At 35.0% G+C, this 25,800-nt stretch overlaps 2 protein-coding genes across 5 annotated transcripts in view; both read right to left on the reverse strand.

Annotated features, from left to right (window-relative positions):
- The window catches only part of LOC306859086 (kinesin-like protein KIF21A), a 43,252-nt gene extending 32,819 nt beyond the window's left edge, over positions 1 to 10,433 (reverse strand). For all 4 annotated transcript variants that reach the window (XM_079399908.1, XM_079399907.1, XM_079399906.1 and 1 more), the window contains exon 1: positions 10,148 to 10,433. In XM_079399908.1, the coding sequence (XP_079256034.1) occupies positions 10,148 to 10,191 (44 nt within the window). In that variant the 5' untranslated portion in view covers positions 10,192 to 10,433. The remainder of the gene's footprint in view (positions 1 to 10,147) is intronic.
- A 512-nt stretch (positions 10,434 to 10,945) lies between these two features.
- Positions 10,946 to 25,145, reverse strand: LOC306859087 (ATP-binding cassette sub-family D member 2-like). Its single transcript, XM_079399909.1, has 10 exons — positions 24,003 to 25,145; positions 22,858 to 23,038; positions 22,570 to 22,691; positions 17,137 to 17,308; positions 16,095 to 16,189; positions 15,489 to 15,634; positions 14,128 to 14,273; positions 13,836 to 13,920; positions 13,628 to 13,753; positions 10,946 to 12,795 (listed from the first exon to the last, which is right to left on the reverse strand). The coding sequence occupies exons 1-10, from the start codon at positions 24,945 to 24,947 to the stop codon at positions 12,579 to 12,581; spliced, it is 2,235 nt and encodes a 744-aa protein (XP_079256035.1). The 5' UTR covers positions 24,948 to 25,145; the 3' UTR covers positions 10,946 to 12,578.
- Positions 25,146 to 25,800: the final 655 nt, after the last annotated feature.

Here is a 25,800-nt window from a genome sequence, read left to right on the forward strand (position 1 = left end):
GCATTTTGATAGGAAAGGATGAGGCATACGAAAAAACCATGCAAAAATTTCGGACTCAGTGTGCAATGGACTTTATTCTCAATACATACTCACTGATCAATTAATATCTGGTGACACCTGAAATGATCATTTGGTCCAGTCAATAGGAATTAAATTTGGATTTTCCAAATACATTTTCTTTCCTCGAAAGCACTAAAAGAATAATTAATCAAAATTCAAAACAAATATGACTTTCCTTCATAATACATATTTGACAACTTCTTGAAGCTTTATGTTTGTCGAAATGGACTTTCAATGGATTTTCTCAGGAAAGCTGAACATTAGCAGTATCTAATGTTATGCATGAGGTGGGTCACACATTGTTCACAAGGCATAAAATGAAGCTCAGCTTCTGACTGAACACGTTAACCTCAACCCACAGGCCTCATTACTGCGATTACAGTGACAAAGACATCTCCACAGCCTCCTCTTTCCCAGGGAAAAGACCAGTAGTTTAAGTGGATTGGACCATGTTCTACAGGTCCAACAGTTATCTAGTTATCAGCCAGAAGTACAAGGACCCATTTTGTCTGCTATGGGATCATTTGAACTCTAAAATGTCTCAGATGAGCTCAAAACTATTTCAAACAGTAAACTAAGCAGAACTGGCAGCATAAAAAAAAATCCAATAAAGCAGATGGAGACAGATGGGTAAGTGCTGATGCATCCTGCCCTGGAAAAACATGACCCTGTTAGAGTGCTATTATGAGTACATTTTATTTCCTAGTCTCATTAACAGCTGATTTATTGATTGTTTTTGACGCTACCATAATTCGATATGAGATCTCTGTACTCCGTCATCGTGAATTGGTTCCTAAACTTAAAACCAAAATTAGTCAAGTCTTGGTTTGTCTCAGATAGATACGAAAATGGAGTGTGAAAACTGCAATCAAAATTCATGATCAATCAGTTAATTAATAACAGATTTTCTTAGTTCCAGTGTTCGTTTATAGTACAGTAAAAAAGTAAAAATATGTTCCATAGTGTCAACACACAAGAACACCGATTAACCCTTTGCATTGATTCTGGATAGGCTGACTAATAAACATACTGATCGGTTTGGATTCCATTATTATACTAGTAATAAGTAATACAGTAAATCAGCTAACAGATCACATTTGCGATATCTATAACACTTACATTTTAAAACTATAATGGCACTTAATGACAGTTGTGGTTATTAGAATAATTGAGATAATAACTTTCATCTATCCAACCTGAATTGTTTTGATAAACAGCCTCATTAACGGCACACCCACAGATCCACATGATGCACAAAATGACACACAAAAATGATAAGTGGCAGCTAAAATTGACAGCTAAAAGTCAAGGTGCAAAGGTTTTAACCTGTTTGCCCACAATGTGTGTCATGTTTACAAGGCTGGTAGACCAAGTGGTTTTGATTAAAAACTAGTAAAAGAACCTCACAGTCTTATGGCACTTTGTAACTATTTTACATTTTGGGGAATTGTTAGCTAATTCATATCAATTCATACAATTTGTATGTTCATCTGAAATTGCAGTAAGATTACCTCACTGTAGTTGGCTGGTTAAGATTTCTAATCCAAGGATATGTTTTCTGTTCAACAATGTAACTGCTTAACTACCAGTTAAATACATTATAGGAGTAATTAACTAGCTAGTCATGACAGTTTCTCAAAACTGTAGTAACTGTTGCACAATCATCATTCCAACCATATTCTCTAAAAATAAACTGCACTTCCAACCAAAGGTCAAGAGCTGTAGTTCCAAAGACAGATATTCATGATGTTTGTAAACGTTTGTTGGAACTATGGTCTCGGGAACCAGTTGAACAAATTGTCCAACTTCACAATGTTGGTAACAACAGAACTTGCAACAATAGTTGACTTAACAATGCACCCAGAATTTATATAGCAAAGAAAGAATGTTTTGTTTTTCCGTTTACCACAGAGGGCGCTCTAACAGACATGACTGTGTGTTTATAGCTACTTAACTGAATAATAACACCAGTTTAATGGCATAGACATTTGAAGGGCTTGCAATGCATTGGCTAAGCATTTACAGTGAGTCTGCGTTTTCATATTTGGATAGAGTATGAAACTGCACAGCAGCCCAGACTTTCTGATAGTCAACATTCTGGCTACGTGAGACTACACGATTACCTTTGCATATGCATATGCATTGACTATTCAAATATTTCAGAAAAGAAACAGGATCACTGAACTCTACACAGAACTGCTGTAAAAAAAAACATCCTGGTCATGGAAATGGCCTTTTTCTGTAACTCTGGATAGTTCAATTCAATGAAAGGTCATCTAAGTTTCTGCAAGCCAAGCAGGAACAGAATATTCCTGGGTAAATGAGTGACCACGGCGAGTGCATAGGAGATTTCATTTTCCGTTTGCCATCCTTGAACAGTCAACAAAACTATCACTTTATCTGTGTTGTATTGTCTTGATTAAAAGCCTGATTAAAGTGTTGGCTTTGCACAGATTAGTTTTGAATTGAAGGACTTCTGTACTGTTTTACTGAGGATTTAATTTAAATGACCTAATAAACAGGCACACACAAGCTTGTTTGCTTTTTTTTTTTTAAGTTTAATGTGCACCGCTAGAAAATAAAACCAAACAAATCAGGGTTTTATGCCTATTGTCTTTAGTGCTGTCAAACGATTAATCGCATCCTAAATAAAAGTTTTTGTTTACATAATGTGTGTGTGTACTGTGCACATTTGTTATGTATGTATAAATACACACACATACAGTATATATTTGGACAATATTACATGTATTTATATGTATATTTATATTCATAATTTATATTACATATAAATATATTTAATATGTAAACATAACATTTTTCTTAAATATATGCATGCATGTGTGTGTATTTATATATATATATATATATATATATATATATATATATATATATATATATATATATATATATATATATATATATATATATATATATATATATATATATATATATATATATATATATATATACACACACACATATACATAATATACACAACACACACACATCTATTTTGTAAGCAAAAACTGATTTTGGATGCGATTAATCGATTGACAGCACTAACTGTCTTCTAATGTAAATGCTTTGCATAACTTTTTACAAACTACTGAATGAAATCAAAATTATTTTCTGTGGTAATCTTCTGCATGTAACAGATTTTGCACAAAGCTTTACAACATCCTGTCAGGATGAGCGTGTCTCTTGTGTATTTTGAAAATGGGGGAGTATTTTTACAGCATCAGCTGCGCTCAATCATTCTGGAAAGTGCAAATTAGGTTGGCTTGACTTGAACATACAGGAAATGTCAGTTCTGGCTAAATGTCTGCTCACAGGTCTCACTGCACACATGTAAGGTTATGGACAGGAAGGCCACAGGTGACTGTGATGTTGGTTGACTGCCGCCCTAAGGGTCAAGCAGGAGCAAAAAAATGAAAACAAGGACCCAAAAACATCCACCCACATTTGCTCCCATGAGCTCATCAGCACAAAACATCAACAATTATACATGGAAAGAATCAGTTGCTTTTGGATCAAGATATTTAAAGGTAAAGTGTGCTGTTTTTGAATGCTAAAATACTTGATTTTATCCATTTATAGTTTAAGCCTTGACATTTTTCTTAGAAAATGAATCTGTTTTTACAATTACATTGGTGGTGGGGAAAAACCCAGAATGGAGTTTCTAATAATGTCTTTTTATAAACTATGTCCATAATCAGCACATTTGCTATTTCAAAAGCAAAACACAAGCTATTTAACGCAAGATAGGTAAAAGTAGGCCTAGATAAAAGTTCTATTTAAACTAGATAAATTATATGTGGGAAACAAAAGGATAGAAAAAGAGCCAAATAAGAGACTAAGTGACAGGAGAAAGATATACTATACATATCTTTGGCTTTTCAGAATAGCTGTGGTGGAAATTGTTGTGTCTCACTGTTCAACAAGGCATTTAACATGTGCACAGATGCCTCCCATGCTTAAATAAACATTAAAGCATCTGTACTAACGCCATCGTCTTTGTATACACAACCACCCAACCCAGTGTGCACGTGAGTCTGTTAACTCATCAATTCACATGACAGATGGTTTCTAGGGTTGGTTCTACTCAGCTGGCTCATAAATAATCATGAGAAAACCTAAAAAAATCCATTTGGGTTGCACAGCAGGTGGAGCTCTTGATTTAATCCATTCCACCCATTGTTGTTTTCAGAAAATCTGGAAACATTATGCCAGTCAGGATACTCACAAGGATGCAACGGTTAAAGACATGGTGCATTTTCATTTTATGCATCTTTCACATACTATGGGTCAAAGTTTTGGAATAATTATGATTTTTTTTTTATTATTGTTGAAAGAAATCTGTTAAGCTCATCAAGCCTGTATTTATTTGATCAAAAATACAGTTAAAAACAGTGTGAAATATTATTACATTTTAACTGAATTTTGTTTTTATTACAATATATTTAAAAAATGTATTTTATTCCTGTGATATATAGCATTATTACTCTTCAGTATTCTGTGTCACGTGATCGTTACTACGATATGCTGATTTCTTATTATATTAATGCTGTGCTGCTAAAAGTTTTGGTTGAAACCATGCCACTAAAAACTTTGAGATTAAACCAAAAAAGGTAAAAATATTAAGCAGCAAAACTGTTTTCAATATTGACAATAACAAGAACAGTTATTAATAACTGGGTACCGATAACACTGATAATAACTGAGGACCAAATCAGCATATTATAATATTTTCTGAGTAATGGCTGCTGAAAATTCAGCTTTGTCATCACAGGAATAAATTACATTTGAAAAAATATTAAAATAATAATAAAAAAAAAGTTTTTATGTTTTCATAAATTGCATAATATTTCACAATATGACTGTTTTTACTGTATTTGTAAACTACATAAGAGACTTCTTTCAAAAACATAAACTGAATAATTAAGATTTTTTTCTGACTGTAGTATTAATATTATAAATATCATGAATTATCACAAGACATCATGAGATACATTTTCAAATTCTTAATATTTGAACAAAAAAGCCGCTTTACAGCTTATAGACCCACTTACGACCTTGTGCAAAAGGCAACCAAACTGGCTGCTTTGTATCTCATGACTATGGTCAAATTTTAACCAAAGGAAAGGGTTTAATCTGAGGTTTTGATTCAGTTGCTCAATAACAGACGTTTGCCACACTACCTTTCAACCTAAAATACTAAGAAACGAGGCCAAATAAGTAATAAACTACATGCATGCCATAAGCAAACAGAGATACAACATAAACCTCAGACCAATTCAACAGACTCGGAGAGTAATTCCACAAAGCACCTCGTTGTTAAGACCAGAGGCTTAAAATATTAATGCTGTGACCGGTGGTATTGAATATACCAGTGGTGGAATCTTACAGGCCACAAGAGAACTGCTCAAACCTATACATGTAAGCCCTAACAAACATGCTGTCAAATGCTTTCAGCTCAAAGAAGTACGACAAGTGTTTAGTGCCACGTTTAATATTTGAATGGTTTGAGAATAAAGTCAGTACAGGTCTTTACTGAGTACGAACTCAGAGTAAAGTCATGAAGTTTTAAGAATAAACTTGTACTATAAAGAGATATAAGCTTAAATAGTTTGAGAATAAACTGTAGAATAAATGTGTAGAATTCCAGTATGAAATGAAATCCTATTCCAATAGTGTTAATCATGCCTTTTCTCATAATATGTTGTTTAATTTCTAAGTACTTTTTCACAATATAAAATTACTTCAGTCTCCTAATTTTTCTGGCTTTATTCATGCAACAATACAACTTTATTTTCATAAAAACTTTATTCTCATTTTTCAATGTGGCAGTGGCACTAAAGCAGCATCATAAAGGAAAAAACTAATCTGTTCCACATTTTAGTATGTTAATTACAAAACTCAAGACTAATGTGTCAAGTGGAAAGTGCACTGACTTAAGTACACAAAGAGCTAAAACAGCTTTAAATCGGATTTTATACCTACAATTTTTATATATATATTTACATTTGCCCTTGCTAGGTTGTAGTTTGAATGTCTGAATGTCTGTCACCCCAAAATTCAACATAAACCAGCTGTGAGTTATTAAAGATGTTCCCAATGAGCAGCATCTATGCATCAGAAATCTGTTAAATTTCAAATTATGAGAACAATACATGATTGAATCCAAGAGTTTCTGAAGAAAAGATAAATGAAGTGTTTTAGAAAGCAACAGTGTAACAGGTAGAGACTGGTACTGTATCAACAACTAACCGCAGGCTAAAAATGACTAAGGTTACCGAATCACGTGTATTTCTAGCCAGTAAAAACACACGGCTTTGGGCCTCATCAGATGTGGTTTTACAAACAAGAGATACTGTCATTGACGTAATGATAATTAAACAGTTGCCATGACTTTTGGACTCACAAACAAAGAGGAATGATGGCTTGTCTTCCATTAATGTTGAAGATTAAAAGTTTAAATCTCAGGGCCTTTGACCGTTACTTTATTTTAAAAGGACATAAAGACTGCTACTGTCTTTATGATGCTGAACCAGCCACTAAAACACTGATCCCAGTGGAGAGAAAAGCCACTGATACAGTCTAAAGACATTCCTTAAAGTAATTCTGAGATATATAGTACAAGCTTGAACAAATACTGTGATATCTGCAGGCTGAACCTTTAGGTTTTTGCGGTGAGTGAGATATACTGTAAGAAACTGGAAATGTGGCTTATGTCAACACAAGCAAATTTTTTAAAGCCTGAACATACTCTACACACGCATGCTCCTAATTATGGCTGTTCGATTTCACACATTGTGTACTGAAACGTGTCAAGTAATTCATGAAGCTGTATGTGTTGCAGTCTCAGTTTTGCCACAAGGGGCGCCATAGTATATCGAAAATGCATTAGCAAAACTGCTTCTACTAAACTACTAAACATTGACTAAACTATAACATTAGCTAAACTATTTCCAGTTAAACTAATAAGCATTAGCTAAACTATTCTATTATCTGAAATATTTGCATTTGCTAAACTATAGCATTAGCTATAGCTGCTTCTACCATATTAGCAAAATTACCGAAACCAAAGTTAAATGATGACGTTATTGAAACTGCTTCTACTAAATTATCTAAATTAAACTACTAGGCTAAATGTTAGCTAAACTATAGCATTACCTAAACTGCCTCTACAAAATTAGCTAAATTAAGGTCAGATTTACTAACAGCTTGTGGCAGCGCAAACCATATTTTGGCGTTAAAATAGTACTGGCAGGATTTAAAAAAGACGCGCATTGAGGAATTAGCGTTGAAAAGGCGTGGACACAGTTATTTTTGCGCCTGACCTTATTGAATATGCATTTGTAGCTGTTGCAATGAATCACGCAACTAACATTTGAGCTCGTCAAATTACTGGTATTTGCGCCATTATTTAACGGTCAAAAAATAATGTCTTAAAGCAGGCTGTAATATGCGCTGCTCTTGGTAGATTGTGCGGGTCATTGTCGAAATGATCTGGCTGCATCTGCATTCTTTAATGTTCGCATTGTTAGTAAATCACCCACAGAATTTTCCACTACCATCGGCGTTTTTATGGAATTGCGCTCTAACGCTAATTTGCCCTGTTTAGTAAATATGGTCCTAAGATAGGAGAATGTTACTTAAAGATAGCAAAAATATTGACATGTTTATAGCAACAGCAGCTATTTAAATAATAACAAATTCAGTTTAATGTTGCAGACATCTAAAGAAAACTCGACAGCCCCCAAACAACGGGTCTACATGCTTGCAATTCATCAGCCAAGATATGTGGTCATGGTAAATGTCCAAAAAAGAATGGTTGTAAGTTTGACCTGCTTACTTAAACTCAGTTTGACAGATTAACACACTCATGTGATCTGTACTGGATTGTCCAAATGCCTACCAAGCAAAAACATTCAAGATCAGACCTGTGACTATTTTAAAACACAGTGCCATTCACATTTTCTGTAAACAATACACTTCCTTCCTCTGTCATCAATAAAAGCCAAAAAAATCAATTCTCAGATTGTCCATGTGGTAAGTAAAACCATTTCCATGTGTTCACAATGGATCCTGCACCTGTTTTAGAACATTTAAAGTTCTCTCTCTGACAGGCTTTCATACGCAAACACGATGCCTTCATAGAAATCTGACAGAAGAATAAAGAGAGGTGGAGTGAATGACATTAGGCCTAAGTCCAAATGTTGAGCAAACTGAGCTACAGGTCAAAGTCTGTCAGCTCCAGTAACCAGAGCTGCTGAGGCCTATCAGAACAATGTAACATGAGTGTATAGACGGCCTTTGTTTTTCAACGGAGCGTTTTCCAACCACAAAAAAAAAAAAGAAGCATTCTGTGAGTCCTTTCAGTTTGGTCACAAAACGATGTGTCTTCGTTGAAGATGATGATATCATTTTCAAGATCTTGTCCCACATAGACTTTAACTGCAGAGACTGCTTAAAGGGATAGTTCACCCATTCTGTCATCATTTACTCACCATGTTGTTCCACACCTGTATGATTTTCTTTCTTTGGTGGTACCAGTGTTGTTATTGGTCACTAAAACTATTAATTAAAATAAAGGTGAAATAAGAATAAGATGAAACCTGTTGCATTGGCAACTAAAAAAGGTTTAAGTTGAAGTACTACAATTGCTAAGATAAAACTGAAATAAAATTAAATTAAAGCTAAATAGCAATACTAAAAGTAAAAACTTAAGTCAAACATTATTTAATGTGATGATAGTATATAAATGATGCTAATAACACTACTCGTAAAACACAAACAATATATTTTGAATAATAAATCAACTATTTTTGTCCATACAATAGAAGTCAATGGGGTCCAAACTAAAGGACATTAGACTTTCAGTATATACATATACATACATTACTGAAAATATATTCTCTTGCTTTTGTGTTTCACAGAAGAAACAAATGTTCTGAAATATTATTTATGGATGAGTCCACGACAGAATCTAATTTTTGGAGTGAACTATCCCTTTAACATACAATCATAGATATTTGCTCAAGCACATAAGTTCAACTGACAATAAAAATGTGACCTAAAAAGCTTGATTACAGTATGAAATTTTGAGATGTAGCCCCACTTCAGCTCAAGAGACCTCAGTAGAATAATGCATTCATAAAATCTCAGATATACATATCAATAAAACATGCATATTAATTATAATCATAACAGGCCCCACAGACTTACTGTAATTTAAGTTATAGTAACCTAGGCCCAGATGATCAATAGAATTAAACATAGAAAAATCTATATATTATAATTTTTTTTTTTATATCAAACATCGAGTCCATGTTTACAAACACAACAAGGTCATAAAGCATAAATACAGCATACAAAAAGAGAGTAAAATAAGTTAAAATAATAAAATAGATGTGTGGATGTCATCTTAAGCAATGTATTCAAATCAGTGAACAAGGAAACAAATACATACTAGTTGAGAATAAATTGTTTTAAAAAAGACAACCGAAATCCTATAATAAAGTATGAATATAATGATCTGGGCCTGTTTAATAATCAGAAGAGTAAAGTAAAAAGACACTTCATAGTCTTATATTTGCTTAGTCTTATTAAACAGTACAATATAAACACAATAAGGCCTTACAGCCATACTGTAACATAACACATACAGTGACTGTTTTGACCATCTCTTAATCAATAGAAGTCAGACATGAACAGATGGAAAAATAAAATAAAATCTATGTAATCGATAACCCATTTAATCCTGTATTCCTGTAAAACTAATTAACTAACACTTTAATTCTACATCAGATGTTTATCAACACAATAAGGCCCTACAGCCTGATTTAGGATTACAAATAAGGTAAATAGGGTAAAAAATAATGCTACGTGCATGCACATAATCTTATATTAATTAAACACTTTGCGTTTACGTAAACACAATGAGCTCGTGCAGAACATAAAGCCCGGATGATGGTGTGACATTGTAGCAGGTGCACAACAAGAGGCCCATATGAAGCATCAGTGAGACTTTATAGGCTCTTCAATACACTACATGAAATATAAAACATGTATATTATCATACCTGACAGCCACGCGCACTGTGCTCTCATCTTGTCCCGAAGACATGTTCCCGGTCAGGACAGAAGAGGTAAATATAGCTGAATTTCCTTTTCTTTACCGGCTTAAGAAGCAGACACAAACAGAGCGTCCCTCCCGGCGTCTATTCTGCCATTATAATGCTCAAATGGTCCAAACGGGTGCTCTTTTGACAGGAAAATAATGCATATGTGAAATAAAACATCTCGTGTTCGGCGTGTCTAACTGCGCTCACACACACAACCATCTGCCGTGAAGAGCGACGCTCTCCTGAGGATGACATCACCATGCCACGCCCTCATCACCTCAGACCACGCCCTCCTCTCGACAACAAAAACCACACATGACAGACAGCATAGGTGGCTTGCTTGGGACATGTAGCCTAAATTATCCAATACAATATGTATACAAAACATTTCCGATACAATAAAATAACCAGTACAATATACATACATGCATATATATATATTGCTCCTTATTTCATTCATTCATTCAATCATTCATATAGCACAGACCTTTTGAATAATATGTAGCTGCTGGTTGGCAGAAAGTATAAATCTTACAGCGCCTCCTTTTGGACACACAGAGTATTGCACGTATAAGATAGATAGATAGATAGATAGATAGATAGATAGATAGATAGATAGATAGATAGATAGATAGATAGATAGATAGATCTAACAAACAAACAAACAAATAATAAATAAAGGGAACTGTTTCTATGACAGACTGATCGATCAATCGAGATCATTGTTAGACGAAAGACAGAGAGACAGATAGATTTCACAAATCACAATCTTAATATGTTTTGATTGTAACATTTTATTTACAGGCTGATTTTTATTAGTTTCTTGATTGTTGACATAGTCAAGCCTTCATTCGCATATAATTCAAGTAAAAAAACTAAACAAAAAAAACCCCAGATTGGTTAAAAAACCTAACCTAGCATATGGGCAAGCAGTTGTACAAACAAGAAATGGTTCATTTTGTTCTCCAGTAGTTTCTTAAAATGCAGTAATTTAGTTTTTTTGTACATCAGTACAAGTACTACCCAGAGGCCTCTTTGTGTTTTTACTTAAACCTAGTGATTTTATACCCCCCTAAGTCCTAGTAAGCTATTCTTCAACCTAGGTCAGCATATTCCATAGGTATTAATGTCAGGTGACAATGGAATATCAAAAAACTATTTACATTTTTGGGATGCAGATCAAAACTTGACTAATATTTGTAATCCATATAAGCACATTTTTTAAGAGTGCACATTTAAGGTTCTGGTTAAATTTGTGTTTAAAAAATAACGGTAATTTTGAGTCCGGCGTAGTTGTTGTATTTGCTCACAAAGACTAGTGAACTAGTCAATGGAATCTTCTAACCATGTAGGGTTTCAAACAAAAATAAAAACAAATGAAATACAGTATTTGAATGAAAAAGTTAAAAAATGTATTAAAGATAAACACATCACAGCTGTCAGACAAACTTCACAGTATATCAGTCTGAATGAAAGGACATAGGGTGTGTGCAATACATTTTGAAACAAACAATCTAATGATACGACTCGACATGAAATAGTAGAACTGAGAAACAAATCTAAAACATGATGACGAACATGTTTCTCGCTTAGTCAGGTGACCCAGAATCACACATTCTCTGTCTGTTTGTCAGCTCAGTGTGGACACAACAGAACCTTTGCCCTCACCGTGTGTATTCAGCATATTGTATTAGTTCAGAAAACCAGAAACCTGCTGTCTTAAACCCAGATATCTCCAGCTGACTCAAACAATGACCTATAGATAGAGAAAATGTGATGAGACTATCTATGTTCTTCAAAGGCTGATTGTGTAAAAGATTGTAAAAGAAAAAGAAAAGTTGGATCACTATTGTTGTTACTAGAGCATACCGTGTTTTTGTTTCCGGATATGGAGGAAAGTTGTTTAGGTTAAAATATCAATAAAAAATGAGCAATACATCTTTTGAAGTACACTACCTAAATAATAACTAGCTGAAAGTGTTAATCCAGGAAAGTAAAAAATACATCATTCGAGACATAATTTATACAGCTAAATGTTTGGGCAATAGGTTCAATAAAGTGCTGAAAACATAACCAAAATAAGAAAATCACACAAGCAAAACAAACAAAAAAACATGACATAAAAAGCAAAACAAAAGAACAAAAACAAACAAAGAAAAAAATCTAAATAAAACAAAACAGCAAAACAAAAATATAACACAAAACAAATGAACAAAAAAACAAAACTACACTATAAAAACAAAAAAATAAAACAAAAGGGAACTGTTTCTACATTTCCTATTATACTCCAATTTCAGTATCGAATTGTCATTTATACACATCAAATGTTAAAATCATTGCTAAAAAGTACCAAAAGTATTCCTGAACATCAAGCACCTCCAGGCTTCCTTCAGTCCTCATCCTTGTTCTCCACTGTCTTTAGAACCGAATCTTCGCCCAAGATCTTACACAGTTCATTCAGTCTGAGCTGCATCTTAGGGATGCCTGCGAGCTGAGACTCCAAGCGTTGTTTTTCCTCCGTCAGTGAGAGCCGTGTGGCTGTATCCAGCTGCTCGAACCGCCAGCCGCCCTCCCCGTCAAACTGCAGCAGGTGTGTGTGGTATTTCCTGCGGATGGGTGAGAAGAGTATGAAGTTACATCATTTGATGAAATCTAATATATGTGTACAATGCATTCCATGCATTTGTTGCTGTAGTAACTGGTAAAATGTTCCTTTATGCAAACTCATTCACAACAATTCCCTACTAAATATTTACATATAAATAAATAAATACTACTATACTTTCAGAGAGAGATGTTCATTTTAATGCAATCATTTAGTGCAATATGAAAATAAAACAAAACTTCAAAATAACATTTAGTCATGTTGTATTATATTCTATACAAGATATTTTTGGTACTGTCTACCTAATTTGAACCCCAAAACCAGTCATAAGTAGCACGGGTATATTTGTAGCAATAGCCAACTGTATGGGTCAAAATGATAAATTTTTCTTTTATGTCCAAAATGATTAGAATATTAAGTAAAGATCATGTTCCATGAAGATATTTTGTAAATTTCCTACTGTAAATATATCAAAACTTAATTTTTGATTAGTAATATGCATTGCTAAGAACTTAATTTGGACAAATTTAAAGGCGATTTTCTCAATATTTGGAGTTTTGCACCCTCAGATTCCAGATTTTCCAATAGTTGTATCTCAGCCAAATATTGCTCTATCCTAACAAACCACACATCAATGGAAAGCTTATAAAGGCTTCATAAAATTGACTGGTTTTGTGGTCCAGGGTCACATATTTCTTTTTGGGAAGGGGGCATATTTCATGCAAATACTGATTAATCAATCAGAATTAATTAGAATAACATAATTAATTTATGTTATACAGTCCCTTCTTTCAAGATTAATTTCAAGAAATGTAAAGTTTTATGTTTCTTACCATAGAGAGGGTCTATGGGTGATGGACAGCAAGGAGATACCAGCATCCTTTGCAGCTTGAAATATTTTACCCTCTACATCAATACTGACCGCACTGGTGCACTCATCCAGCAAAGCATACTTCGGCCTGAAAAAATGCATCAATTATTGTTATTATTATTTAAAATCAATTAAAATACATTAAAACAATACGTCCAACAACATCTTACTTGTGGTAAAACATGCGTGCCATGCCCATACGCTGTTTCTCGCCTCCAGAAAGAACATCTTTCCAGTCCAGCTCAGCATCCCACCCTGTAAACAGACACAGTAGTCAAAAATGCTTATGTATTAGTGGAATAGATTTTTATTTTTTTATTTTTTTAAATAAATAACAAAACTGCATTTTTAATTGGCTCAAAAAACTGGAATCCTATTACACAGCACACAATAATTCTTTCAAGGATCAAAAAGAGATTGAAATGGTGAAACACTTGCTAAATGGGAATTACATGTACAAACCTCCTTCCCGGGTAACAATGTGGTTTAGATTGACAATGTCCAGAATAACTTCCAGGTCCTTGTCTCTGTAACCCTTGTCATGCAAGTCGTCTAGAGAGTCGGGGTAGATGACCTGGTCCCGTAACGTTCCGATGGACATGTATGGTCTGGAGAGAGGATAAAACATTTTTACTGTTATTTACTGATATTATGTCAGGTGAAGTGAAGTATTTAAGGTTGTGTGGTATTATATATACCACAGACAGTAGATAGATAGATAGATAGATAGATAGATAGATAGATAGATAGATAGATAGATAGATAGATAGATAGATAAGCACAACAGCCTGTGTATAAAATATTAATGGGCTTCCTGGGTCTGGCTGCGCTTGCACCTGCAGGAATCGGTAAATATTTCACTACTGAGGACTCTGGTTTCTATCACTCAGCAGTTCACAGAGCTTTAGTTACGCTGTGTCTGACTCTGGTTACAGCAGTCAAATCCTGGCGATGTAACGTCTGCAATATGGAATAGAGATAAAGGACAGTAGCTTTTCTGAAACATAGTACCTAAATGCATTTTAATGCCTTGTTTAATGCCTTAAAGTCTGCTACAAAGAAAGCAAACATTATATGCATAATAAAATAAAGTAAGTGGGTCTGGTCAAAATCAAAAGCAAAATCACATACTGTCTCCTTCACAGAGAACGCAAACCCAATGCTTTGTGACACAATGAACAAATCTGAGGATAATCGAGAAATGTTAACATGTGAAATTACTATTCATTCAGTACTAAAATACATATATAAAAATTATTTGCAGATACATTTTATACTTTATACCTTAGTAACAATGCTAACATCAAAACCTATTGGAATCAATTGTGAGTTGAGTCTCCTTTGCAATTTATGTAAGGATCGTTGCTTTTCTAATTTTACTGTATGCACACAGTAAATGTGATCCAATGTGCTTCTTGTACGTCGTATATAAATGGTTACAGTATTTTTTGGTGGTCAATATGGTATAGACTTGCAGAGCATTTTGTTACTTGGTATGACTAGCAATAGATTTGTAAATGTAACACTTCTTTAATGATTTGTATCACATTTCTTCATTTAATTATTTACTGTATTTCCATAAACCATACCCTGCAAAAACAATGTGGTTATGAAAATGGTCCGTGGTTACAAAAGCAGCAGGAGGCGAGAACATTCTCTGCATGTATAACAGTGCTGGTACAGTATAGGGTTTTTCCCACTACGTTTCACAATTGTACTTTGGAAGCATGGTTAGGCTATGAAACCCTGCTCTGGAGTGTTAATCCTATATTACGGAGCGATGCCCTTATGTGAAATATGAATGTTGGTGTGTAGTACTGTACCTCTGTGGGATGTAAAACATGTGCTCAGGTGATGGTTTATACAGAAGTCCACCATACACGGGCCACAGGCCACTGAGGATCCGGAACAGAGAACTTTTCCCGCATCCATTTGGCCCTGTGATCAGCAAATGCATCCCTTCCTCTACCTGCAAACAATATCGAGTTACAGGAAACTGAATACAGTTCACATGGTTAAGTAAAAGGTACAGTGTATATAACTTTCAATGAAACCCTAAAGACATACTTTTAATTTGATCTCAAGCTCTACAATTGGGTACTTTACAATAACTGGGTTATTTGTCTGTTGATGTGGAACTTGATAGATGCAAACCAAAATATATGATAAATATAGACAAATCCTATATTAATGCAACAATTTGTCATATAGCTTGGCTACCATAAACAACTAAACTCTTGCACAATGCCAAACAACATTCCCTTCATAACCTTGTCTTGACTTGTTTAGCACACTTCATGTTTCTGAGTCGCATATGTAAATATAAAACTATGATCTTGACTGATAACACGAGACAGTATCATTATATGTGTGCACTTGTGACCAAACATGTAGTACTAAATTTAAATGTTCATTCGTGTTTAACTCACCTTGAAGTTCAATGACGACACAACCACATCTCCATTAGGAGTGATTATAGGCACATTTTCACAGACTATACCTTTATCCACATCAATCACTTTGCCTGTAGAAAGAGTGGAAAAATGTATACAATCAAACAGAGTTTTAGAATGCAATCAAATATCTCTCATTAGAAAGTTATGCCCATAAATATAGTACACATTGGACTCCCATTCCTCTTTTTGTAAAGCATTAGAAGCATATTTTATTTAATTGTGTGAGACCTGTTAGGGATGTTTGACATATAACTATTACCTAAACATAAAATTAACCTTCTACAGCACTGTGGGAAAACAATTAAATGATTCCATTTCAAGAAATTGTAGTGTTGACATTCATCATTAAGTTTAACGATTAAACCACTGTGATTTAAGTTACTGTATAAAAAAAAAAAAAGATGAAAAGAAATTAATTATTGTAAAATAAGTTTGTTAATAACTGCAAACTACCAGTTGATTCCAAACAAGTTGGCTGTTTCCTATTCTGTACTTTTTCTGTAATTTGATAAATTTGATCTGAACACTTGTTTGCTAAACTGCAAAAGCTCAAAAATCAAGGGTAAGATATGCCTTAAATGCTGGTAAAAGGCTCGCAAAACCTAAAAACTCCATAAAAATAAACGCGTATAAAATTAAAACAAATATAATATTCCAACTTAATTATTATTATTATTATTTTTTTAAGTATCAGGCCCTTTTTGCGAAGTGCCTCCTGTGTCAATCAAGTTTTATGAATATTCTCTCAATATGATCTCTAGTTACATTTCATTCCAAGAAAATATTCTTTTGTCACTCTTTTGTTAAGGACATGACTGAGCAATTAAAGGAACAGACCCACCCCCCAAAAAAATGTATTTATGCTCATGTTGTTCCAAATCTATATGACTTTCTTTCTGCTGTGGGTTTTAATGTTCCACATAAGACAAAAAGTCATACAGGTTTAGACATGAAGGTGAGCTCATTTTTGGTTTTGAGTGAACACAGCAGCAGAATCACACTATATTCATTAGACCTTTGATTTCCAGAGGCCCGTTGATGTGCATCTCAGGTCGGTTATCATCCCCGCTTATCATCTCCTCTGCGGTCGAGACGGCAGATGAACGTTTGTATATTCCCCTCTGGACTTCGTCAAATACCAAGAACATGTTGTGCACACGTGCCGTGTAGCCAGCCAACTCGGTGACCTAAAGCATACAGAACAAATGTAAGTGATTGGAGTGATAGCGAGTCCTTTAGAGGCTGAGGTGACCCAACAACAGATTGCATTGCTCAACTGCTGTTTGTCAGATCCAAAGTAAGTGACCAGGTATTTAAACAAGTGACCTGAAATTTCGGCATTCTAGCATCAAAAATGCTAATCAGCCTTTGCTAAACCCATTGTGTGAAGTTTATAGTTCAATCCTTTGCACAGTACTGGCCTGAATGCTTAATCTGATCCAAACCATGTGTTAGGAAGTGTTTAGCGCAGTGTTTTTCTTTGTTTAGACAGACACACCACATCCCAAGAGCCTCGGCAAGAAACATTGTGCTTTCCTTTGGGGACTCAATGGAGTCAAAAGGAAAGATTAGTCTCCTGAGAGTAACTTTTTAACTGACCTTCTAAGGGGTTTGAGAATCTAGAGGTGTTTTTTCTTTGCTAGCTTGATGTGCTCTGCTATATTAAAAATAGTCTCAGAATTAGACATGTTGTTTTCTGCATTCTTCTATGGTGTATATCAAATATCAAAAAGGACAAAAAATGTGGTAACACTTTATTTCAGGGTCTCTTAACTAGTTGCTTATTAGCATGCATAATACTAGAATATTAGCCATTTATTAGTAGTAATTAAGCACATGTTAATGCCTTATTCTACATCCCTAATCCTACCCAATACCTAAATTTAACAACTACCTTACTAACTATTAATAAGCAGCAGATTAGGAATTTATTGAGGGAAAAGTCGTAGTTAATAGTGAATATGTGTTCCTTATTCTAAAGTGTTACCAAAAATGCTTGTCCAAATTTGTGGTCTTTGCACTTGAACACGTGTCTACTTACAGTACATGACGTATTTCCTGTATTTGGTCCAAGTGTTCAAGTGGGTGTGAAGACCACAAGTGTGTGCAGAACTTTTCATTACCCAATGGGACACACTTGTTGTAAAAATGCAAGTGTTGTTTATAGAACTTTTAATTTAAAATAAACTTTGAATGCATGTTCATTAGTTTTTATGTACAACACAATTTAATTATATTGTGGTGTTTCTAATTAAATGATAAAGAGCAGTTGGAAACATTTAACAAAATACATATATCTGCGGTCTGGACCAATAAAATGTGTTTTGTTTTACATTTTACTACCAAAATATATGTAATATCTAATATTTTACAGTTAATATCAGTTAACAGTTAATAATAGGCATGCTAATTAGAAACTAGTTAGGACTAGTTAATAGTGAGAATTGGTCCCTATACTAAAGTGTTACCAAAAGTATTAATATATACTATATACCATTTACAACACCCTAGCAACATGGCAGCTGGTTTTACAGTAGAAAGCACATTTCTTGAGAAAATGTCAAAATATTAATTATTAACAAATCACATGTAAGGCTAGTTGACAAGTATAATTAGAACACAATATGCTATTTAAAAGGTCTGAAATAGAGTGTTGTAGTGCTTTATAGTATCTAACACTGTAATGGACAAACGCAGCATCTGTGAAGCGGCTCTGACTGATGCTTTCTATTCAACAGATGGTGGATTAAGTTGCCCAGCAGGCTTAGTCAACAGAGTGGCAGTTGATACCAACACTGAACACTAGCCTACGTTAAGATTCCCAGCTTTCACTGCTGCATGACATCACATCCTTTGTGGTTTCAGTTCATGTGTATTGGTGATCTTGCCCTTGCTGTTGTACTGCTATACAAGAAAAAAAATAATTTTTGTCATGACAGTTTGAGGGTTTTTTGTAATTTTTTTTTTTTGCAGAATTAATGAATATACTAATAAAACAAATTTTACAAAGCAAAATACACATATATATATATATATATATATATATATATATATATATATATATATATACAGTGGCATGCGAAAGTTTGGGAATGGAATCCGTGAAAATGTGAATAATTTTAACAAAATAAGAGAGATGATACAAAATGCATGTTATTTTTTATTTAGTACTGTCCTAAGTAATATATTTTACATAAAATATGTTTACATATTCCACAAGACAAAAAAAAATAGCTGAAATTATTAAAACAACCTCCTTCAAAAGTTTGGGAACCCTTGGTTCTTAATACTGTGTGTGGATACCTGGATGATCCACGACTGTTTTTTTGTTTTGTGATGGTTGTTCATGAGGTTAAACTGAGCATTTGTTCTTCAGAAAAATCCTCAGTGTCCTGCGGAATCTTCAGTTTTCCAGCATCTTTTGCATATTTTAACCCTTTCCAGCAGTGACTGTATGATTTCGAGATCCATCTTTTCACACCGAGGACAACTGAGAGACTCAAACACAAGTATTAAAAACAGGTTCAAACATTGACTGATGCTCCTGAAGGAAACACGATGCATTAAGAGCCGGGGGGGGGTGAAAACTTTTTGAATTTGAAGATCAAGGTAAATTGTACTTAATTTGTCTTCCGGGAAACATGCAAGTATCTTCTGTTGCTTCCGAAGTAATCAGTTCAACAAAATAAGAACAATGTGGACATCTTCATTCTGTTCAAAAGTTTTCAACCCCCTACCCCCCAGCTCTTAATGCATTGTGTTTCCTTCTGGAGCATCAGTGAATGTTTGAACCTATTTTAATAGTTGTGTTTGAGTCCCTCAGTTGTCCTCGGTGTGAAAAGATGGATCTCAAAATCATACAGGGGTGGTGATGGCGCAGTGGATAAGACACATGCCTTTGGTGTGAAAGACCCGGGTTCGAATCCACTGTGAGACACCAATGTGTCCCTGAGCAAGACACTTAACCCCCTAGTTGCTCCAGAGGCGTGCGACCTCTGACATATATAGCAATTGTAAGTCGCTTTGGATAAAAGCTAGGGGTCGACCGATTATCGACCTGGCCGATTATTGGCACCGATATTAAGCATTTTTATGATAATCGGCATCGGTCATTTTCAAAACCGATGTGCCGATAAAATTATTTAATTATGAAACGCGCTATTTGGCTCTGATGCAGCCTGTCGGAACTCACCACTCTGTGGCCTAGAGCAGTCTCCGCCCACCGCGCATCTGATTTGTTGAGAGTCAGGAGTCCGACCAATCAACGTGGAAGACTAAAGGCGCTCTCAAGCCGAAAACGCTTGCTAACTGGTGCTGCTTCATCACGCATCAGTTCTCTCTCAAAGGCAGCAGCAGACGTTGCACAAGTTGCAATAAATTACAATCCACTACACTGAAGTTGTAAAAACCTCAATATTATCTATTTATGATTTCCGAGATGGGGGAAACGCAGGGGGAATCGCGGAATCCAGTCATATGGAATTTACTGTATAACGCGGAGTCACGGAATTAGTCACAGTTTGGATGAATTAATCAAAAGTAGGTCAGTACACTTAAATCGACTCATGATATGGACTATCTGTAAACATTAAGCTGCAAAAAGACTATTTAAATATGAATTCTGCATGTTCGGCGTGTCTCTGTATATGTGAAAGGCACAGACGCGCGGTTTTGACACACACACACACACACACTGAAGTGCGCGACGCTCGCGGTGTTTTCCGCATCTGCCATGTCACTAAATGAGGACATAAATATATGAACATCATCCCCAGAACTGCTCTGAGAGTTACTTCATGAGCATTTGACTATTTCGTTTGAGTAAAACGATCGTCATATCATAAATAGGCTACAGAAACTTAAGAGGTCCTCATGGCAACCCGTCAAAATAAAAGTTTGGTTTATTTACTAATGCTACTACAATTATTACAACTTTTGTTTAAAAGAACAATCACACAATACGCTATTTCTTACATGTTTTAATTTTAATAGTAAACCCATTTGTTTGCCAAAAAATAGAGTTCAACTCTCATTTGATTAAAAGATAAATTAAATTAATGTTTTATGCCTTCATTTGCACTGCTCTGTAAATGAAAACTAATGGAAATTACTGTCACATAGGCCAAGATTAAGTTACTGTCACATAGGCCAAGATTAGGATGACGGAAATTGGGACATTTCAATAGGCTATTGAACCAAGTGAGCCTATAACAGACTATTAGTGTTATAGTTTCATTAAAATAGTTGCGGTCTTCTTCGCAACTTCTACAATGGAGCTATGAAGACAATTAAATTATTTACACGTATTATATACATTGCGCTTTTTAAATTAATCAATTGATGTGCATTAGATGATGAATTGAATAGTCCCTTCTTGTAGGTTATGATTTAGTCAACCGAAAATAATTAATGAAGAATTATGAGAGGTTATGCTATTACACATACATTTCTAACATGTAAATTATTGAAGCCAAATACTTACATTTCCCCAAGCTGTTTAGCTGTAGTATTTAGTATTCATAGGCTTAATCATGAAGCATACAGTGGCCCCACTTTTAACTCTCTCTTTATATATTACCCTTATTGTAGATGGATGCATGGGGGAAGACAAGAGTAAGAAGTGCAACCAACACTAGGGAAGGCCGTTTTTGTCAGAGCCCTTGTTATTCTTAATTTTGACATTCATTTTCATTTTTACACCAGACATATATATCGGTTCAATATATCGGTTATCGGTCTACTTGGTCTGTAATAATCGGTATCGGCATTGGCCCTGAAAAACTCATATCGGTCGACCCCTAATAAAAGCGTCAGCTAAATGAATAAATGTAAATGTAAATGTATACAGTCACTGCTGGAAAGGGTTAAAATATGCAAAAGATGTTGGAAAACTGAAGAATTTGCATGACACTGAGGATTTTTCTGAAGAACAGTGCTCAGTTTAACTGTTCAGAACAAACAAGGGACTCGTGAACAACCATCACAAAACAAACAAACAAAAAAAACAGTCGTGGATCATCCAGGTAACCAAACACAGTATATTATAGTATACTCATTATAGCTACTGTGCAATTAGATTACTCTACTAATTACTATAAATAGTACTGCAATACTTATAATCAACCTTGACCGTTTGAACAGTACAATGACATAAAACTGCTCTTTTAATTCTTTAAAATAAATAATATACAATTGCATATATTATTCTTGAAATGGCATGTTCAATTTTGATGTGAAATCCGCTACTGTTCTATAGAAATGGTCTATAGTTTATACAGCATTTTGCATAATTACATCAGAAGTAACTGTAATTAAATTACAGAAAAATGCAGCCTTGGGGAACATAAGAGTCTTCTTTCAAAAACATACAGTTTTACATAGATCTTAAAATAGCATTATTTACATTTATGCAAAATGTCAAGAAAGAAGAGCATGTTTAATATTTTACCTCTTTATAAGAAGACATGATCCTTTCAATGGCATCAGCCCCTGAGGCCAGTAGATTGCGAGCTGTTGTAAAGGCCTCTGTTCTTTCACTCACCAACACTTGTGTCTGACCGTCAGCCAGCTCTTTAAGAAAGAAAATGAATATGAAACATGACATCTTTAAGCAAATACCACTATATTATATTTCTAAAATGGAAGCACTGGAACGTCATTTAAAATAAGGCACAGCACAGAAATTGGAATGAGATTGTATATATACAGCAGTTACACAAACTACACTTCCACATACCATTGTCAGCAAAGCCAGTGGCAGTGATAATGGGCACTGCCACCATAACCAAGCCACTTCCACTCCAGACGTACTTCATGAGGAACTGTTCAATCATGATGTACCACAGACGTTTTGATAGAATGAGGTTCATCTGCTCCGCCAGGGCACTATAACACTTCTGCAGCTGCCTCATCTCCACCTGCCACATGAGAACAGATTAAATATACTGACCATTTACAGACCTCAAAAAGAAAATGGCTAGTTATGGAAATCAGAAATCACAACAAGGCTTTCAAAAAAGTTCTGTCAAACTAACATTAACTAACACTTGTCTTGACAAACCTCTTTGTATTTAAAAAAAATATATAGTTATATGAATTTCTTAAAGTGTCAATTTAATTATATTTCCCTACATTCATTTTGAAATGTAATTCAAATTCAGGAAGGAATCCCTATTCAGTTATGTATGGAAGCACATTTCTTGCACTTATATATAGGTAAAACGAAATTATGTCATAAAAGTAAAATAACACGTGACCCTGGACCACAAAACCAGTCATGAGTCGCCCGGTTATACTTGCAGCAATACTCAAAAATACATTATATGGGTCAAAATTATAGATTTTTCTTTTATGCCAAAACTCATTAGGATATTGCGTAAAGATCATGTTCCATGAAGATATTTTGTAAATGTTCTACCGTAAATATATCAAAACCTAATTTTTGAGACTTCATTTGGACAAATTAATTTTCTCAATATTTAATTTTTTCTTCTTCGCACCCTCAGATTCTCAAATAGTTGTATCTCAGCCACTGTCCTATCCTAACAACTCATACATCAATAGAAAGCTTGTTCATTCATAATGTATAAAATCTCAAAAAAAAGAAAAGAAAAAGAACCTTATGACTGGTTTTGTGGTCCAGGGTCACATGTACTTCCTCACCATATGTCCCTATAAAATGGGACTTCCTTTGCATTTTTAATATATGTAGGCCTATGCACATGTGTACACTGTTTCTGACACTTTTAAAGGTCCTCTGTAATTTAATAAGCAATCACATTTGCACTATATGATCGATGCATTTCCTCGCCTTATGCTCCCCAGAAAGCAATTATTAATGTTATATTGATTTTTCTACATGCACATTATGCGTTTCCTCACCGTATGTCCCCTATAGAAGGCGATCTCCTCTGCATTGGCTATGATTCTGGAGTGCACATAACGCAAGTAGCCCTTCCTGTGCGCCTCCTCCGCCACCAGCTTACCGAACCTCGGCGAGCAGGCGCGCAGAACCTTCGCCGTGGCGAACACCACCAGACCCGCTAACAGAGTCGGTCCGGTTGCGTTCGCACCGCGAGACCTCGCAGTCTGTATTAAAGTATACGAAGTCAGTACCACGTCCAGGATGGGTTTGGTGAGGTTTGAGTACAGATGCGCAATGGACTGCGAGAACATCATTACATCCTCGGTTAGAGACTGGTCCGGGTTCGCCAGCCTCCCGTCCATGTTGCTGACCTTATAATAGGTCTGATCGGTGAAATACGTTTTATATGCATGATCCACCAAACGCGTGCGGAAGGCGAGCGCGAGCTTGCACTCCAGATACCGGATCGCGCTGTTGACAAAAGTGGCCGGGATGGCGATCAGAAGCCATTTCATCAGTTTGATCATGAAGCTCCGCGGCTGCTTCTCTACGATCGTTTTCACTATTTTACCATCCAAACCTGCCACATAAATAGACAGAAACGTCCTTGAAACCAGAGCTAGTGAATGTAAACATAGCAAACCCAGTTCTTTAGTTACAAACCTCGGGAATACGATTTGAATCAGTTCAAGAACCTGCTTGAAGAATTGCGCATTGACTCCGGGTGATTTACTGAGGCTAGAGGCGGTCTCCGGTGTAGCTTTAGGAGCAGATATCAATCCGTTCTCATGTGCCGGTGCAGACGCGCTTTTCTTGGTTGTTTTCCGTTGATTTATTTGTTTGCAGATGATGGGGTAAAGCGTCTTCGCTCCGTACGCGGCGGCCGCCAGGAACAGCGCTCTTTTCGCCGCAGTGCTCTGACTCCATCTCACTTTTGATGCTGCATGGAGGATGTTGCTCATGTTTTAATCCTGCTTTTACAAAAATAGGCCGATTGCAATCTTCAGTTTGTTCCAAATTACATCCATAGGGTCACTCAATGTCTTAAACAGAGAATATATACATATAATTCATGGCGCCGTAAGGTTGAAACTGGACCGCTAGGTAAGACGTTTCCGTCATTTGGGTTTTTCTTGTTGGTTACGCCCCCTCTCCACGCTGATTGGTTGCCGCGCTTGACGTATTTAAATATAACAGAATGGTCTGATCCATCGATATAGCGTAGGGAAATTTCATATTCACAAAGCCAAATTTAGTAATTCTAAACCTTCTTTTATTGCTTTTGGTAAGGAGACGGAACAGTACATCAAATCCATCCATGATTCAAAAAATAAGAAGGCTGCTAAAACTATTCAGTTGTGCTCTATCTTTATTGTATTTATTTGAAACTCCCCCTGGCTCTGCTCTTGTTTATATATTTTTTCTCTGTATTAATGACTCTATTTGTGTATTCTTACTTCTTGTTAAAAAAAATAAATCCATCGATATAGCTGTAACATTTCATTATTTCAAATTGAACATTGCAGCTTTAAAATATCTAATAAATAAAAAAGGAGTTAATATTCGTTTAGTTATTTTGATTAGTTTTTAAATGACAAGTAAAATATTATATTAATATATAACATATTCAATATAATGATATAATATAATATATGTTTTATTACTATCATCATTATGTGATTTTCTTGTAATTGTCAAATTTATGATGTGCTTTGCCAATAATATTATTTATAAGAAAATCTAAAATCTCAAACACACACGACGTACCTTTGCTACGTCGTTCCGTGTTTTTTTATTATTATTATTATTTCCCAG

This window comes from Barbus barbus (genome assembly GCF_936440315.1).
Source record: "Barbus barbus genome assembly, chromosome: 39".
NCBI lineage: Eukaryota > Metazoa > Chordata > Actinopteri > Cypriniformes > Cyprinidae > Barbus > Barbus barbus.

Excerpts from the sequence above, each read along its gene's own strand:
- LOC306859087 (XM_079399909.1), bottom strand. The coding sequence starts at position 24,947 with ATGAGCAACATCCTCCATGCAGCATCAAAAGTGAGATGGAGTCAGAGC. Across the intron at positions 16,190-17,136 it reads CGGGCCTCTGGAAATCAAAG|GCAAAGTGATTGATGTGGAT; the intron begins GTCTAATGAATA and ends CTCTTTCTACAG. Across the intron at positions 13,754-13,835 it reads GCACGCATGTTTTACCACAA|GCCGAAGTATGCTTTGCTGG; the intron begins GTAAGATGTTGT and ends GCATTTTTTCAG.